General features: G+C 41.7%; 1 protein-coding gene across 6 annotated transcripts in view; it reads right to left on the reverse strand.

Annotated features, from left to right (window-relative positions):
• Positions 1–1,483: 1,483 nt before the first annotated feature.
• Positions 1,484–18,114, reverse strand: part of carmil3 (capping protein regulator and myosin 1 linker 3) — a 94,634-nt gene continuing 78,003 nt past the window's right edge. For 2 of the 6 annotated variants that reach the window (XM_030403180.1, XM_030403178.1), the window contains exons 33-40: positions 12,150–12,269; positions 10,955–11,123; positions 9,165–9,531; positions 6,827–6,927; positions 6,510–6,723; positions 5,121–5,189; positions 4,689–4,808; positions 1,484–2,279 (exon numbers count right to left, since the gene is read on the reverse strand). In XM_030403180.1, coding sequence (XP_030259040.1) covers positions 2,239–2,279; positions 4,689–4,808; positions 5,121–5,189; positions 6,510–6,723; positions 6,827–6,927; positions 9,165–9,531; positions 10,955–11,123; positions 12,150–12,269 — 1,201 coding nt within the window. In that variant the 3' untranslated portion in view covers positions 1,484–2,238. The remainder of the gene's footprint in view (positions 2,280–4,688; positions 4,809–5,120; positions 5,190–6,509; positions 6,724–6,826; positions 6,928–9,164; positions 9,532–10,954; positions 11,124–12,149; positions 12,270–18,114) is intronic. The other 4 variants (XM_030403179.1, XM_030403181.1, XM_030403182.1 and 1 more) reach the window with 4 other exon arrangements.

Below are 18,114 nucleotides of genomic sequence, written 5' to 3' on the forward strand. Positions count from 1 at the left end.
TATATATATATATATATATATATATATATATATATATATATATATATATATATATATATATATATACATATATATATATATAACCACCGGACATAATGGGTACTGCATTTCCTTCCCCTCACTGAGACATGTAATAGAACAGAGCCATCATTAACGTCCTCTCCCACTGTGAAGGGGTCCAGAGCATCTTCTCTTCAGAGCCTTCCCTGCATAGCAAATGCCTGCATCTTTCAAACTCTGCACCCCCACTTCATAAAGACGACTGAATGAATGACGTGTAATAAATGTTCTTTTTTAAAAAAAATATTTTTGCCTTATTGCGATTTTTATCTAAGCTTCCTGTTTGTTTCTTACAGTGCAGGGATCGTTGGGATATTATTTTATACTCTATACTGTACACGAGATCTCGGCAGGGCAGCTGTGGCTCAGGGAGGAGGTAGAGCGAGTCGTACGGTAATTGGAAGATCGCTGGTTTGAATCCCCGGCTCCCCCCCCAGCTGCACGTCATAGAAGTAGTTGCTCCTGATGTGCAGTTGGCACCTCGCATGGCAGCCTCTGCCATCAGTGTATGGATGCGTGTGTGAATGGGTGAATGTGACCAGCGTTGTAAAGCAGCTTTGAGCGGGCAGGAGTCTATTGAAATGCACGTCCATTTTACCACAGTGTGTTTAGAGGAAATGAATTCCCCAACATGTCTCACTGCTCTTTTTCAGATGAAGCTGTAGCCAGGAGGAGGTTAGCTCAGCTCGGCAGAAGGAATGGAAGCCAACAGACACATCTGTCCACTAGCACCTCTGTCCCTCACTCATGGGTCACCTCTTCTGTGTTATCCATACATGAATAAAAACAACTAAATGTCGAACTATAAGATAACCACCTCATGGCTACAGCGCCATACTTGACAGATCGACTTATCAGGGTGTCTACAGGTATGAGAGGCGGACATTTAATGTTTTTAAAACCTTTTCAAAATAATCGACATTTTGCCAACGTGTCAGTGCAACTGAAGAGACAGTTTTAGTTTCAGAGGTAGATTTAAAGATCAGCAAAATCAGAAAGGTGAAAGAGCTCGACTCATTTTGACGAAAAGCAATTAAAAGGTGAATATATTAAATTAAAATGTTTGCAGCAATTAAGACCTCACAATTTCATAAGTAAGACTAAGACTAGAACGTCCCCCTGAAAAGAACCACCTTAAAGTTGTATCAAACTCTGGGAAAACAAATGAGTGCAAATTAAAATCTCTAACTGTTCCTTTAAAATGTGTAATCAACCAGTTCGAGCCAAACGAGCCCAGATGATCTGATTAGCTCCATCTGAAATTTGTTTTGCCTCGACAAAAGCTCCTCTGCAACAACGCAACACATTAAACAAATGGTAAACCCCGTGAGTGATAACCTGACCTTCGTGTGTAAAATAAAAAAAAAATAACTGTATATGCAGAAAAATGTACACTAAACATAACTTTCAAAGATCCAATGACTCCATGTGTAAAGTCAATTTTATTTATTCTGATTCATAGAAGCATTTTTAGAAAATATACTTGTTTTCAGGCCTGCAAAATCAGATTCAACCTGTACGTGATCCACCGACTGACTTAAATACTCTTGGAGAGATGGGAGTGCTAAGTGCATGAAAACACATTTCTCAATCATCAAACGTCAGCATACACCAAAAGCATACTTACAAACACAGTTATCAAATGGTACATCATCACAAATAAAAACATGATTGTTAACTGGCAGAGTACCACAATGGTTAGTGCAGTTTTATATTCAGTATTTACACCTCCATTAGAATAAATACAGTACAAACTCACTCTTGGTTCATCACAGATTGTCAGTAAAAGACAGGGAGGAGGGGGGGAGGAGACGGGAGTATTTTCATTATTGAATGATTCTGCACAAACGCATGAAACAACGGTTCGTGATGAGCATACTGGAGAGACATTGAACTACCGTGTGTGCTTGTGTGAAGGGTACTTTATGGACTGCAGGTCAGAGCCTCCCTTATGCCTGAGAGAAAAAACCATAGCAAGTGCAACCAGTTAAAAACAGAAAGCATACAGTACATGCATTTTCAGCGGACGAATGTCTATATGGATTAAAAAGGAAAAAACAGCTGCGGAGTGGAGTTTTGTCAGTTGAGTCCACAAAAGTTTTAAAAGCTCGTCTCTCTCCAGTCCTCCACGTTCCAGCCTTCCCTTCCCAGCACACCTCCTCTGCTCCGCTGGTAATGTCATAACGCGTCCCTGTTTCCGAGCTGGGGGCTTTCATAACCTGAGGAAGCAAAAAATACACTGTCAACACATGGCTTTAAAGGCAGCAGTCATCAAAATAGTGCACTCACAATGCATCAAGTGATTATGTGTAATAGGAGCGACAAATCCTCCGTGTATTTTCGCCCAAATCTGCAGTCCTCTGGTTCTACGGAGCATTTTAGCACACGGTCAGGTCCACAAATTCCACTTTCATTAATGATGTCTCCGGCAGCAGAAACATTTTTCGGCAAATACCTGCCGATAACGTCCGTGCACTACCTGCTCGGCACCAAACAGACAGTTAGTGGCTAGCTGGTGAACATGGTGGAGCATTTATCTGCTCAGGAGGTGGTGGAGATGAACACGCAACTAAAAAGAAGAACACAGTCTGCAAAGAGCAACAAATTAACTGTTGAAAAGCTTTTATCTGATAACCACAAGTGGCCAAAAAGACCACTTGTTGCAGGTTTAAAGCTACTTAATATTTTATATTAAGAATGGATCAAATAACTACTCAAGGCCCAGATGTACCAAACAGTTATCAAACAAGACAACTAGAATTTAGTAGACAGCCGGCTAACCTGAGCAGAAATAACCCTCCCTATCAACCAGGTAGCTGTGGTCTACATTCATCAGTGAAACTGGATGACTCAGGGCTGTGGATATACAAACCACTGTGTTTTTACTACCATAACCACTTCTAATCAAGAATCATGTCTGATAAAAAGTTGCAAATGGCATTGGTGAGGAATAAGAACCTGCTCTAAATGGGTGAATCATGGATACCATTACAACAGGCTTTAAAGTTTTATAATTTCTCTTCTCGTACTTTGCTAAACAGCCAATCAGAGGGATTTCTTTCACCACCGGGCTCCACTGCAGATTCAACATGCTCAGTCTGCCTAAAAGCTGGTGACAAGGGCTGACTTGCGACAATGGAACGGGACACAATGGCAACAACTGGGGCCACAGACGCACACCGATGGCCCCGACATTGACCAATGGCTGACCGTCAGCCTGTCTGCCTGGTGTGTCAGGGCCCTAAAGTCAAAGGGCTCTCCCAGACTCCTGAAGTCACGTCTCTTCTGGTGGACCCCAAGGGACCTTATTTTGGAAATACTTTGTATGGTAATGGTTGGAGAAAGACAAATACATTTGATCTCGCTTGCTTTGTGCCATGAATTATACACTGATGTTAATCAATTTAAAAGATCATTTTAAAGTCAATAAAGTCACAGTTTGTAATTAAATAATAGATAAAAGAACAAATAAACCAACTGTACTCTGCCTGCTCAGGAAAGACAAAGTCAGCTGAGAGGCTAGTTAGCATGGCAGAGCATTTAGCTGCTAAATGGAATAAGGAGAATAAAAAAATCGGATTCACATTCATCAGGTGGAAGAACACTCAACTCCAAATGCGAGTGCTGCTCAGTGTGTGCCGATGTGTGCCAACACATCAGCCGGATCAGTTTTATGTCTTCCAAGATGTTAACGCTGTACGTCAGATGGGCTTTCAAGTGGCCACAGAGAAATCAATTGATGCAGCTTAAGTTTGTCAAACTGGGAATTAAGAGCAAATTGATTTAGCCACAAAGATAATGAATCCCTCCAACACAGACGTTACACAACCAGCGGTTACAGGAAACACATGTGCCTGTCCCAGTCTGCGCTCGATGCATCAGCCTACCTAAAATGTACGCAGACAGGACACAGAGGAGCACTCAGCTTTCACACCCGCTATATAACTGCCTTTTATGCCGTCATTTGTGACATGTGGACCCTTTTATCATTCTCACAGTGCTGGTAATTGAGTCCCCTGCAGCAGGTTTCACACACACACACACACACACACAGTTCAGTATTACAGAGCTTATTGGCAGTAGTTTTGCCGTGTCGTTAGTGGCCCTTGAATTCAACTGCCTCAGGGTTTTCATCTTCAATGCCAAACAGCTCCATGTAGAAATGGCTGATTAATCAGCCGTACATGGCTGCCAATTATCTCAATAACGGGACATAGTTGTTTTAAAAAAGGATCAGCTCCAATTAGAGAGATACAAGGTCCTCGTTTCAAAAATGCTAAAGTTCTCGTCTATTAGCACACTCATCCCGGCAGTGTCGCATCTGGCCGCCAGCTGCAATGAGACCTTTTGAACAACAGCCAAATTAGATTGTTAAAATATGTTTTTATGATCTCCTTTGTTTCTGGTCAGCCATTTACAAAATACCGCAACAAGCATGCTTTCAATATGTATGGTATGACTCAACCATATGCACCGCCATGAAGCAACTTTCCCCTTGCTTTTAATTGACTTCACAAAGATTAAATTGAATTTCTTGCAGTAAAATTTAGACAAAACATTTTTTTGTTGCAGACGGCCACATGGCTGTCATCCCACACATATTAGCAGGAGGAGAAACAGATACATACACCTGGTCCCAGCAGGGCAGTCCAGAGATCTGTTTCTGTACTGGGGGAAACAGGGCTTTTTCAGAGGGAATCTGCGATCTGAAGACCTCTCCAGATCGTAGGGGGTGTCCGGTTCCATGCCTGAGGGGAAATGGCATGAGACAGACAAACAGAGAGGGGTGTAGGAACTGAAAAAAGGGAGGTTGCAGGATAAAGCGTAACACAGTACACAGCCAGCAGACTCTACGGGTCTTGGGAGCACATCAAATAAGAGACCGCCTGCTGCTTCCATTTGATAAAAAAATAACAAAGGCATTGCACCATTGTTATGAATTATGAACAAAAGCAGCAAGACGTGCACTTGACTCAGACAGCCGTGTGTGGAACTGAACAGCATGCGTATTGCGCCCGTCGTGTGTGCACAAAAGCAGGGGAGTGACAGGCAGACGGTACCTATGTCGAATGAGTTGGACTTCCTGGTGTGTTGTGATGCCGCCGGAAATCCATTACGACCTTCATCAGCTGGTTGGTGGAACAATCATAACCATCATCAGTGTCATCATCATCATCATCATCATCTGCACCATCCTTACTCTGGCTCCCACTTACATCAATAACATACAGGCTAGGTTTGTTCTACCAAGCAGACTTGGATATTAGCGTTGCCAGCTGAATCCTCTTCAATAGAAATTCCAAATAAAGAAAACTCATAGTAGGCCCTCTTCAGACCGGGTATTGACATCCGTCCTGAGTGATCTGACAGCTGTATGAAAAGGTGTGAAAGCCTCTGAGGACGCACTTGAGATCCGATCAGTAAGACAGCATTCAGAAGTGATCTGGGCAACACGTGAGCACATTCTGTTAGAAGTGTGTACAGACACGTGTCCTGGGCCGCACTGGAGGAACGCCTGCTCAAACTGACGTCCTCTGCGTAAAGGCAAGAAGCCCCAACAACAGGCAGAATGGACTACACCCTGTCTGACTTCCATGCAGTTGTAAATGTAACGTAAATGATGTGATTCTTTCAATCTGCCCATATTTGCAGCAGATATTTGTGAACTCACCGTTTCAACCAGTGAAACCACTGAACTAGGAACCATAATATCCCCAGAGTCCCTTATAAATTGCTCAATTTTGAGAGTTTTTAAGTGAGGAGAAAGTCTGCTAAACAGCTATAGCAACTTCTAAATTATTCATGCCTTCTTGAACAGTCAGCATTAAATGCATAAGATTAAGTTGCATCCCTTGTGAAAAGCGTTGATTTGCCACAGCATTGCTGTACCGGCCTGTCTGCTGCTCAGTGTCAATAAAATGTGTCGATTCTCCCAACGGCAGAACTTGCAGTTTTGACTGATTTCACAATTTACACTAAATCTAAGAAAGAAGACAACATTTATTGAGTGAAACATGTCCGATTTTCAAAAAATAAAGTTAACAGTAACCAATATATACACCCTCTTTTTTACCCATGGGTAAAATCCAGACTTATTGAGAGTTGTTGAGGTGAAACTGTATTAACATTGTGAAAGATTGTCAAATGCTCACATTTCAGCCATTCTTGTAAACTCGGCACTTAATATATAGAGATATTTCTTTCTGTGTGTAAAAAACATTGTGTCCATTTGTCTCAGTAATGTACGTGCTTATTTGCATATAGAGCAGGAAATGCGATCTGATCACAAGGTCACTTGAGACGCACGGCGAGAGACGCCGTTAATGCCAGAAGTGAGATGGCGGATTGAGGAGGTGGGATGTTAATACAAGGTCTGAACTGGGCCTCGTACCAACCAGGCTGTCAGACATTGTAAAGTGGTAGATCACTCATGATAAAACAGACGGTACCTTGAGTGGCAGGATCTCCTGCTTCTGTCCCCGGCCTGGCAGATGCTGGTGGTGGGCTATTGCTCTCAGTTACCTCTTCTTCAATGATTGGCTGAGTAGAAGGCAAGCTCCTCTGCTCGTTGGCTGCTGCTTCACCTGGACTGAGGGGTGAGCTTTTGGGAGAGGTCACAGCCTTTTCCGGAGAGGTCTTGTCTCTCGAGAGGTCGAGACTGGGCTAAAGGAAGAACACAGAATTTGTATACGGTGCATCTCAGAGAGTTACTACAAAATGTGACTGTTTTTCTTCCTTCTTGATGTTTCACTTGCTGCACACACACCTTATTGGGTATAAGAGGACGCTGCCCCTCTGGCCCTCGCGCTCTCTGCTTCTCCTCATGCTTTCTCTCGTCTTCTTCTCCCATCAGCCTTCCTGCCTCTTCTGTTGAGACGTAAAAACACAGTGAACAATGATGACATTACAGCGATGCTTTAATGCTTTGTTTGAGAACTACAAGTAAAAAACAAAACTTTCATAAGTACTTAGTAATTGGAATGTTGGCTGGGACTGAATCTTTGCCAAACATGTACAGCAAAAACAAAACATCAATATAAAGCAGACAGCCAACATTATAATGGACTGAGTTGCTGCTACATTTGTGTGTTGAGCGCTTTCTACAACTTCAAGAGAGGGACACTGATATCTATATTGCTAATTGCCGAGGAAAAAATAACAGCAGCAGCTCTTGTTAATAACCTTTTCGCTGTCCACATCCATAAGCTGGGTTTTCAATCAGAGGATGAAAGTGCACTTTTCTGTATTCCACCTCTATCCTTACTGTCACTCTGCATATTTTCACATTGATTTTTATGGTCTGACCCGTTCTGGCCTCGAGCTATTGTACTGACCTTTTGATTCCCTCTGAGCCAGAGTGCAGTCGATGGCTACTTTTGTAACTTTGATGGTTTGGCTCATTAAAAAGTCTAGACTTGAAACTGATAAAAAGACTTTAACAATGGCCCTCTCTCTTTAAAGGCCTCTGAAGTTCGGAGCAGCGTACCTTTTCAGACGAAGCCAAAGCAATCTCTGTCCTGAGCCATGTCTCTGACTGAACTCACTTTGACAGAATTGTTTTGAACGAACCTTCTTTTAATGACGCTGATCAATTTTCTTTTACAGAAGTTTGTTCTCTTACTTTTTAATGTCTTCTTCAGAGCTTTTTCTCCAGAATAGTATCACAAAAATGTCTCATCTGACATCCTTACATTTCTTTGTATATGTAGATCTGATAACGCATCATTAAAGTAATATTTTTGCCTGTACTTATTTGTAATTGAAAGTCCCAGCATGATAAAAACAGGTGCCATATGCTGCAATTTAACATCAGCTTAAGTATTTTGGATAAAGTGTGTAATTACACCGAGGCGGCCAGCTTTCCTCCTCATTTGTTTACAGTAATTATATATGGTACTGCACCGCAAATATCTGAATGACACACACACACACAAAAAAAACGTTTGAAGATGGGGATACACACACGAGAAGGATGAGCGATGACACACACACACACACACACACAGTGTACAGCAACTTCTAGTGGCTCAATTTTCCAAACAAAGTTAAAATATGCAAAAAATGAAAATGCCACATTATACTTGTGTATAACATCAGTCTACACAAATCACTTATCAGAGCACCAAAATGTTCCGTTTATCATAATGTTGAGATGCTCTACATTAAGCTATTGTTTTATAATAAAGTGGTGTTCATCAAATAATGGCGTCAATAGCATTGTTAGCCCCATTTACAGCGGACTAGAATTACCAGGGGACCTTGTGATTTAGAAATTGCAGCCCTCCATCAGTGTTTCATGTGGCGCATTTGCACAGAATAAACAATTTCGATATTTTACTCAAATTTACTGACATTAAGCCTCGAATATGATGTCGAGGCATCAGCAGAACACGTTTCAGAAGTGCAGCAGCTGTTTTTCAGCAGCCACATTAATAAAATAGTTTACAGTTGTTTCTCCCACTTTTCACGTGTTACAAACATTGCTCGAGATTCAGATGGCAAAAGCGGGCTGCAATTATTTCTGATTAATACAAATCCTGAGGTAATACTAGTACTATGGGAGTATAACGTTTTTCTCATCAGTACAAAATCTGCATTAGTGATTTCCTCAAGATTATATAAATAGCACTGAGGAAGAACGTGTACAATTTTGCGAAGATCAAGAGGCTGGCTTTACGTGAATGCAAGCCAAATTAATGCTTGTGATTGTACATCACTGCATCAACTTAGGTTTCATCATCACTGTAAAATAAAGAAAACTATAATAATACTGTCATGCCGCAGAGCATAGAAAATTAAACCACAATTTACCCTGGTGCAGCAGGGAATCAAACCATTGTGACTTTCTGACAGTGGTCAAAAGGAAAGAAACTGTGCTTTTTGTATGTTGTGATCGTAAAGTACAGTATTAATTATTAATTCATTAATTATCTTACATGCCTGCATTTTATTAAGCAATCTGTACCTTTGAAAATAGAAGCTGAAACTAACGGTCTGTATTCTGAGGAATGAACATGTGATTTATCAACTCTATTGATCAAACTGAGCCAGATCAATCAGAAAATACTGTGATGCAGCTTCACTTGCAGTCTAAGTTGCAGTACCTAAACTCTCCTGCAGATGTCTCTGCCTCATGACAGTCAGGCTGGGCTTGGTGCTCTGTGGAGGAGGCTCGGGCCTCGTCCCAGAGGGGGCCACGTTTCCACCGCCGCTCTGTCTGTCCTCCTCCGTCTCAGTCTGTGAGTCTGTCAGGGGTACGATCCTCTCCTGCCGGCCTGTCTCCATCTGTCTGTCCGTCTGCTGTTTGGAAGACGGCACGTGGCCGTTGCTCCGAGTATCGGCGGGGGCATCTGAGACGGCGGTCGATCTGTCAGTGTCGTCTGTCACTTTGATGTCACAGGTGCTGCTCCCATCCGAGTCCTCGATTTCTGCCCCGATGCAGCTGTACACCATACTGACCAGGTCTGTGGACTGCAAACAGATAAAAATACATCGATAAATTAGTCAAATTCAACCCATTGTTCACACACCTCTGCATTCCACAATAAACTGACTAGGATTCCCTGCTACTGATTACGTACTGAATTATTTAACTATACAGTCTGGTGCTGACAGTAGACAGTGACGGTGATGATTACAATTTGCATTTCAAGCAAATTCAATTATACCGGAATTCAATTATCACTCATTTTACTGGTGATGTCCTCAAATCCCCTCATGGATCAGTGAGGATCCCTGGACTCTACTTTGAGAACTAAAGGGATTTGGATGACTCCGGGTGTGTGCATGTTTTGGCAGAGATTTAAATAGGCCATTTAGTCCTCCACACCTCTGACAAGCTACACAAATACAACAGATAAAAAGGCTGGAAATAGCAGGTGGTGGACACAGCGTGCACTATGTAGTTCCATGTTAAACTACAGAAAACCAGGAGCAGGACTCCAACATTTTGGACTTACGGGTTTTATTGGAAAGTGGCAAAAGATGTAAGAATAGTCGCACATTTGCATTCAAACTGTTTGTATTATTATTCCTTTTTTTTGTAGAGAAATGCAACAAGCTGGTGCAACAGTGTGTGCCACAATGTTTGGGCTATTTGAAAGTTGAAGACACACTTAAGGAGTGTCACTTTAGACCACATTCACAGGGCCATTTTCCTCTGCAGGGTGGGAAGCTAAAATGTTGCGTTCCAGGTTGCAAGTCGTATAAAAGTAGGGAATCAGACAAAATATTGAAAAATACAGCTACCTGATGGATCAGCAACTGTAAATAGAACGGATAGTGAACATCTAAAAGGGTCATCAAGTTGTGTTTCAAGGTAAAACAACAAATTCGATAACCCATTAGCTACTGTTGGCCAACAGCTAAAGATAGCTTGCAATTACTTCCTAGCTAACATTACACTTTGATACACATTGTTACATTAATCAAATAACTTAATTCTGATAGATCAACTCTTAAGAGACATTTATTTCAGCCTGGATGTAAACAAGCTTAACATAAACTGTCTTGCTGTCTCCTTCTTCACCCAACCTTCCAAATATTCTAGTTGTCAGCAAGCTTATGTGACATTACGCTCACTGAAACGCATATTTCTGCGTAAGGTTCATACATATTACATTTAGCACAAAAGCACTTTAACAGTGAGTGTTGTGTGTGGCATGAAGAGACCAGCAAGACATGCCTGCTTCAATACATTACATTGAAAGCTTGATTACATTTACAGTACATTTTTTCTTCAAGGCTTAAATAGATTTGTCCAAGATGTGTGTTGATATTGATCTGTATGCTGGCAAAGGTCACAGTTGGCTGGAGCACAGTCCCCTTAGAGCTGGCTGAGATTCACTGTCTGTAGCTGTTTGCTTTTCATAAGAGTTTGGATTTCTCTCTGCACCTGTCTTTGGATGAGGCAGGGGGGGCTGGCAGCCCTCAACCCGTGCACAGGTACGCCCTGTGTCGGCCGAGGTGAAGACATGGTCCCGTTTGCCCCTGGAACAGCGCTGTCTGGCCTCCCGGCATCCTTAGGGTGCTGAATCATTGAGTAGACGTTCTCTAAAGCGCTGCTGGAACAGACAGAAAAAACTTAAGAAATTTTGATGACCGAGTCATATTTACTCACTTATCGGGCTCGGATTTGAGCTGAGAGGTGGAGGTGGGTAAAATTGCTGTATTAGATCTATTTTGTAGATTAAAAAACTGTATTTGTCATTTATAAATACAGATATGTACTGTGCAGTACAGGAACAAACTTCATCCGTCATCGATTTGAAAATGTTGTAGTTAATGAACACATCTTTGGCCCAGATGCTGTTACACTTCCCACACACACTGTGCTGTTGTAGAAAGACAAAAGAGACGGATGCAGAGGGCAGCCAAGTGAATGTTCTGACAGTCTCTTTGATTGCTTAGCAACAATATGTGAGTGAAACACTATAAAACATGCTAAACGGTCTTTAAAAAGCAGTTTCTATCTATAGCTGGCTTTAAGGTGAGTCATCCGTTCTGTTATGCCTCTCTGTCAGACAGCTGTAGGCTGCTGTAAAACTTTGTGTCCGTGTAGGAGCAGAACTCCTGCAATCCAGCAGAGGCGATGGCGTCACCCCTTTTTAGCCTTGCCACAGTTCCTTTAAGTTGAACTCGTTAGTGCCTCCGTTAGCCGAAACACACGCTGTCACTCCCACTTAATGCCTTTTTCCCCTGCATTTTGTGTAACTCCTTTTAATGGGGAAGTTTCTAAAGAGTGCCGTCGGAGTGTTGTTCTCTCAGCTACTCATCTTTGCAGTTCAATTTTAACAATAAGTTTGCCGCCTTGTACTTTCTTCCTCTTTGCCACTCTGCTGTCTTCTTTTCAACTATAGGCCTTGTTATGTAACAGCAGATTAAATGTATATAATGCCATACTTTTGGAGTGAAAGAAAACAGTTGAAGACGGCGAAACATTTTCTCCCATTAAAATATTTATGAAGCTGGGAAGTGACGTTAATGCCCTGCGCTGGATTAATTTAACAGCCATCTCATTCTGTGCGCCTGTGCACTTAAATGATACTTCCTTCCCCTTTTTCCACTCAGCCCATGTGCTGCAGACTTACTCTGAGTCCTGACTGGAGATAGTGGAGTTGCGGTTCTTGCGGAAGCCGGAGAAAATGGACAAGACACTGCGTCTTTTCTTTCTCCTCAGTGACTGGGCCTGATGGAGGGATGACAACTGACTGAAGTGGAGAAAAGAAAGGGAGAAATGAGAGAAGTTATTGGCGGGAACAACAAAGTGGAGATATAAATCCTATATAGATCATCATTGGCTAGCAGAGTTCATTGTTTACTGCTGACTTCAATGTATGTGCTACTTATGTTTAGGTTTTTTATTTGTCACATGCACAATGCTTCCTTGAAAGCAGCTTTAGCAGGGTGGACTTGGGTCCATTCTTGTTATGCTAATGAACCATTTGACAACAACAGAGTTTGTTCTGGCTGAGACCGTGCACATAGTTAAATATATTTGACAGGAGGCATAGTTTATGCTCCCTCGCTGAATCTTTTTCATGCGCTGCTGGTGCACATTAAGCACACACTGTCATCTTGCCTCAGATAACAGTGTTTGTGAAAAACTATTTTCCATTTCAGTTGGTTAGTCAATTCCGTTTCAGTTGTGAAATCTGAGCCGTGTGTGATTTTCCTGCGATTTCGGCCAGTATTTTTAAGGCTATGATCAACACAAAATAAATGGCAGGCTTAAAAACAGGACTTTGATGTGTCAAAATCTTCATTACACCATCGCTAACATGTAGTTAAAATTAGTGAGAGGTGTGTTTGCCCCTAGGTGGTGGAGTTTTTGTTGTAGGCAAAACTTCTGTGGTAGGTTTTATTTTCTCGGTAGCTTGAGCATTGTCGGATTTCTAAATAAAATACACAGAGACTCAAATGAAGTGGTTGACTGAGGGCAGCGACAACAAGCTCTAAACGTTAACATTTACATATCAAAATGATATGGAAAACTTGTTGGCAATCAGTTAACTTTTTATACACACTGCCAACTGTATACATTAGCATAATATTAGCATTAGCATTCATTTGGAGCTCTGCATCTGTCCTCTTCCTCCTTTTAGCTGTATTTCCACAAACTCCTGAGGGAATTATCTGACCTTTTAGCTGCTAAATGTTCCACTATGTTCACAGATAAAAGCCAACTTTGTCTGGCATTTGGTGCCAAGTGTGGAGTGTAAAGTGTGTTTTTCTAGCTTAGTCAGTGAAACTAGCCACCTGCTGAGGGCCTGAAAACCAAAACAATTACATTAAAGATGCACTTTATCTGTGGGCTCATCACTTAACCCGGCCTTTTTCTAGTGTGGACAATAAGTGTTTATAAAGAAATATTGATTATAGCTACCTTAAACTGACCCAAAAGGATACAATCATATCTGCACCGCACTAAGTGATGACTGAGTGAAGTGTATTGATTATGACTGTAATGGTTACAGTTTCTCTGCTTTCTCCCCTGTTGATGAGCAGTTTCTTACTGAGCTTGTCACGCAATCCAGGACCACCATAAACTCTCTTGGGACCATGCCCACTCCTCTGATTAATACAAGTCTGCCTGTGCTTTGCCCCATGCTGAAAACTATTAATGCATCTCTCTAGTCTTGCTTTGTTCCCTACAGTTTGAATAAATGGCTGGTATTACCCAAGTCCTGGAACTGACCTGAAGGTCTGTAACAACTTCAGACCAATTTCCCATTTCTTGCAAAATCTCTTGAGCAGACTGTTGCCAGTCGGCTCCAGGCTTGTATGTCTAGTAAAAGAAATATGGGAAGAGGTTCAATCTGGGTTCAGGGGAAAAAAATAAAAGAAGAGACTGTCCTTACCAAGGTTAAAATGACCTGCTTTTAGGTGTTGACTCTGGTTACCTTAACACAACAAGTATCCTCCTAGATATTACTGCAGCTTTGATGGTCTGTCATAGTTTTCTTCTGAACTGGTCAGTATCACTATTTGTCACCAGTACTCTTCTATCCTGGATCAAATCCTACCTCACAGATAGACAAAAGTTTGTTTCTATTAGTAACTATAACGCCCCTTTCCTATGGCAGTCAAAAATCTCATTTTTTATTCCAACCCTTTGTTTTGACACACATAAAAAAACTTTACCAAAACAGCATTTTGCTCACCTAAAGAACTCCTCCTGACTACGCCCCTCTCTTTCCCATTCTGTCGCTGAGACACTAATTCACAAATTTATCAAATCAAGACTTGACTACTATAATGCTCTTCTCCATGGTTTACCTACCGAGGGGCTTAAAAGATTAGTCCATCCAAAGTTCAGCTGCAAGATTTCTTTACCGCAGTCCAGGGAGCACATCAAACCTTTCTTTCAACAACTGCACTGGCTCCCCGTCAAATATTGCATCTTGTTTGAAGTACTTCTACTTATCTGTGGGTCTCTAAATGGTTTGGCACCTGTCAAGTCTTTTACATCCTTACTGCCTAACTCTGTCACTACGATCATCTGATGCCCATCTACTCTCCCCTCTGCCCATTGAGTTTGCACTATGGGTGACAGAGCCAACATCTGAAATGCTCTCCCCTCAGTGTTGGGGCATGTTGTTTCTGTCGGTTGTTGTTGGGGGCATGTTGTTTCAGTCGGTTGTTGTTGGGGGCATGTTGTTTCGGTCAGTTGTTGTTGGGGGCATGTTGTTTCTGTCGGTTGTTGTTGGGGGCATGTTTCTGTCGGTTGTTGTTGGGAGCATGTTGTTTCTGTTGGTTGTTGTTGGAGGGATGTTGTTGCTGTTGGTTGTTGTTGGGGGGCATGTTGTTGCTGTTGGTTGTTGTTGGGGGGCATGTTGTTTCTGTTAGTTGTTGTTGGGGGCATGTTGTTTCTGTTAGTTGTTGTTGGGGGCATGTTGTTTCTGTCGGTTGTTGTTGGGGGCATGTTGTTTCTGTCGGTTTTTGTTGGGGGCATGTTGTTTCTGTCAGTTGTTGTTGGGGGCATGTTGTTTCTGTCGGTTGTTGTTGGGGGCATGTTGTTTCTGTCGGTTGTTGTTGGGGGGATGTTGTTTCTGTCGGTTGTTGTTGGGGGCATGTTGTTTCTGTCGGTTGTTGTTGGGGGCATGTTGTTTCTGTTGGAGACATGTTTCTGTTGGTTGCTGTTGGAGGGATGTTGTTGCTGTTGGTTGTTGTTGGGGGGATGTTGTTTCTGTTAGTTGTTGTTGGGAGCATGTTGTTTCTGTTAGTTGTTGTTGGGGGCATGTTGTTTCTGTTGGTTGATGGGGGCATGTTGTTTCTGTTGGTTGATGGGGGCATGTTGTTTCTGTCGGTTGTTGTTGGGGGCATGTTGTTTCTGTTGGTTGTTGTTGGGGGCATGTTGTTTCTGTTGGTTGTTGTTGGGGGCATGTTGTTGCTGTTGGTTGTTGTTGGGAGCATGTTGTTTCTCTTAGTTGTTGTTAGGGGCATGTTGTTTCTGTCGGTTGTTGATGGGGGGGATGATGTTTCTGTTGGTTGTGTTGGGGGAGTTGCTACTGTCGGTTGTTGGCTGTTGTTGCAGGATTGAATGATTCATTTTTAATGAGAGCAAGTAGTTGTTTTTCCTCAGTATATAAACACTTTAGCACAAATCGGTATATACAGACATTCAGTACTGTCTGTAACACAGAAAGAAGCACAGGAACAATTTTGCGTGGGCCACTGTAAAGTTTCAACATTTGTTGAAGAGAAGACTGGACTGTATCTGTAAACAAGCATTTATTTTATATAAAGGAATATGTTGGATTTATTCAAGAAATAGGGCTACAAATTAGGCTTCTATTTAGGGCAAATGGAACATCTTCCCTACATCTGTATTCGGCCGCTTTAAGAGCATGCTGTTCATTCGTTATACCGTAACATGAGATACAAAAGCATTACAGAGAAGGACATCAAACAGTTCTGGTTTTAATGCGTGCAGTATGTCTTTGTATTATGTGGGTTCATATTAAGATATTGCTATTCTTGATGCAGCAGGTTGATAGATGTACTTTTATTTTGTGTCTAGTAGATGTACCCTATAGTCAGTCCGTGCATCTCACCCACTAAAACCAATCTGATTCACACAATTAATTTGATGGATCTAGATGCGTGTTGAGCAACAGCAGTATCTACATCACTTACTTCGCAATGTCTAGATGAAAATGATTCTACTCAATTCAATACAACGTGATGGACTCTGATAACATTTTCATTCTAATTATACTGATATAGTACTGAGGCACATTACACTCACGATAGGGGAAAAAAAAAACAACCTCAGAGGCCTTCTAACGTCAGTATAAATCTCTCATAATTATGACTCAGTATCTCATGATTATAAGTTTGCATCGTATAATTATGAGGACACATTTTCATAATTAGGAAATCTTAATGTGATAATGATGAGAGAACTAGCCCATATTTCGGATAAAGAAGACCAGTCACCATTGAGAAGACAGACTGTGAGACACAGTAATGTATCCTGCTTGGTTAGGGGCTTAGGAAGACACTGAGTCACTGACTAATCCTTGCAGGGACATTCATATTGCATGTCAACACTGCCCCAGAATCTTTACAGTAGTTATTGGAGTTTTTAATGTGAAGAACATTTTAAGATTTACTCAGACCTGTGTTAACTGATTTGCTGCCCGCTCAGGGCAAGCTTGACATGGCAACCTTGCTTACAGTATTTACACATCTATCAGATACTGAGCAGGCATTTGCTCTGTGTCATGTTTGTTGCCACCTTGTGACTTTAAGTCTGACTTTCACTCTTTTACCACTGTTTCCAGTAAGCTTCTAAATGCTTCACTGTGTCCATAAGCTAGTTGTTAACTTTGCATTTTTGCCATTGAAGGTGTTCTCTGGAGTTTTCTTGTAAACAAAGACAGCTTGTCTTCACATCAAGTGTTACTCACTAAATGTCTGTATTCTTTAGTTGTTTCAAGTTGCATTTCCTACATTTTTAAGGCCAATTGTTCTTCAACATTTAAAACCAGAATTGTTTTCCTAGCTGGCAGTCTTCCTCCTCGTTTTAACTGCCACTTTGTTTAATTTCTAGTTCATTTCCCATTGGCTGGAATGTGACGTATCACTCCTGTGTGCATGTGTCCTTGTGCACAATAACAAACAGCATAGGCCCTGTTCAGAGTGAAGGTAATTTACATTAGTTTCTCGGGTAACATCTTTAAGATAGACTGTCTGCACTATCCCTTGCAATTTATCAGATTGGATTTTTGTGTCCAGACACCACAAACCTATCTGCATGGGTTTCTGTGGTTATACCGCAGGCATCAGCAACTACACTGAAGCATGAGAAATGAAGATCCATCATCCAACTCTTCAAACAATCGCGCTTTCATGTCGGGGAGTAAACAATTTATATCAGTGTAACTTTCCACAGAATATTGCTCTCTGTGTTGTCTCCCATTTCACTTTGTTGGCAGAAGCAGCTCTGATGCACTTCAGTCTCTCTGGATTTGACATCGTCAAAGACACTTTGAAATATGATATGAGAGCTCAGAGCGTCCGGACTGAGATGCATCTGTAGAAATTTTAAACCACATTTCAAACCACCTCTAAATAAGGGTTGGATCTGAGCGGCAAAAATCACATGTTTTTTCGCTGTCCAGACTTCCTAAGATCAGTCTGGATAAAATGTGGATGTGTCGAAATATAGTTTTGGGCTGGTAGTCTGAACAAGGCGACCCTCATGCTGGTGTACAGTGCTTGGTGTACTGTAGTGTATGGTGAGTTTTTTACTTTTTCACTCAAAACAGCCGCCTGCTGCTGCTGGAACCGACACGGATAAGAGTACTGAGAGGGGAAAAAGATAGTTAGCTGTGCTGATGGCTGTGGGTTGTAAAACCAAAACAATGACCCGAAAGACAAAAAATGCTCTGGGGAGCTGAGGGGAACTTTGTGTTAATGATAATTCACTTTGGGTTCACCAATACAATGACTACTTCTGATCCACTGTTCATATGAAATATTGATTTAGCTGCTTTAAGGTTTCTCTAGTAATCTACAAGCCCCAAGTCACAGTCACCAGTGTAACAC

The sequence above is a fragment of the Sparus aurata genome, chromosome 21 (assembly GCF_900880675.1).
Source record: "Sparus aurata chromosome 21, fSpaAur1.1, whole genome shotgun sequence".
Lineage (NCBI taxonomy): Eukaryota > Metazoa > Chordata > Actinopteri > Spariformes > Sparidae > Sparus > Sparus aurata.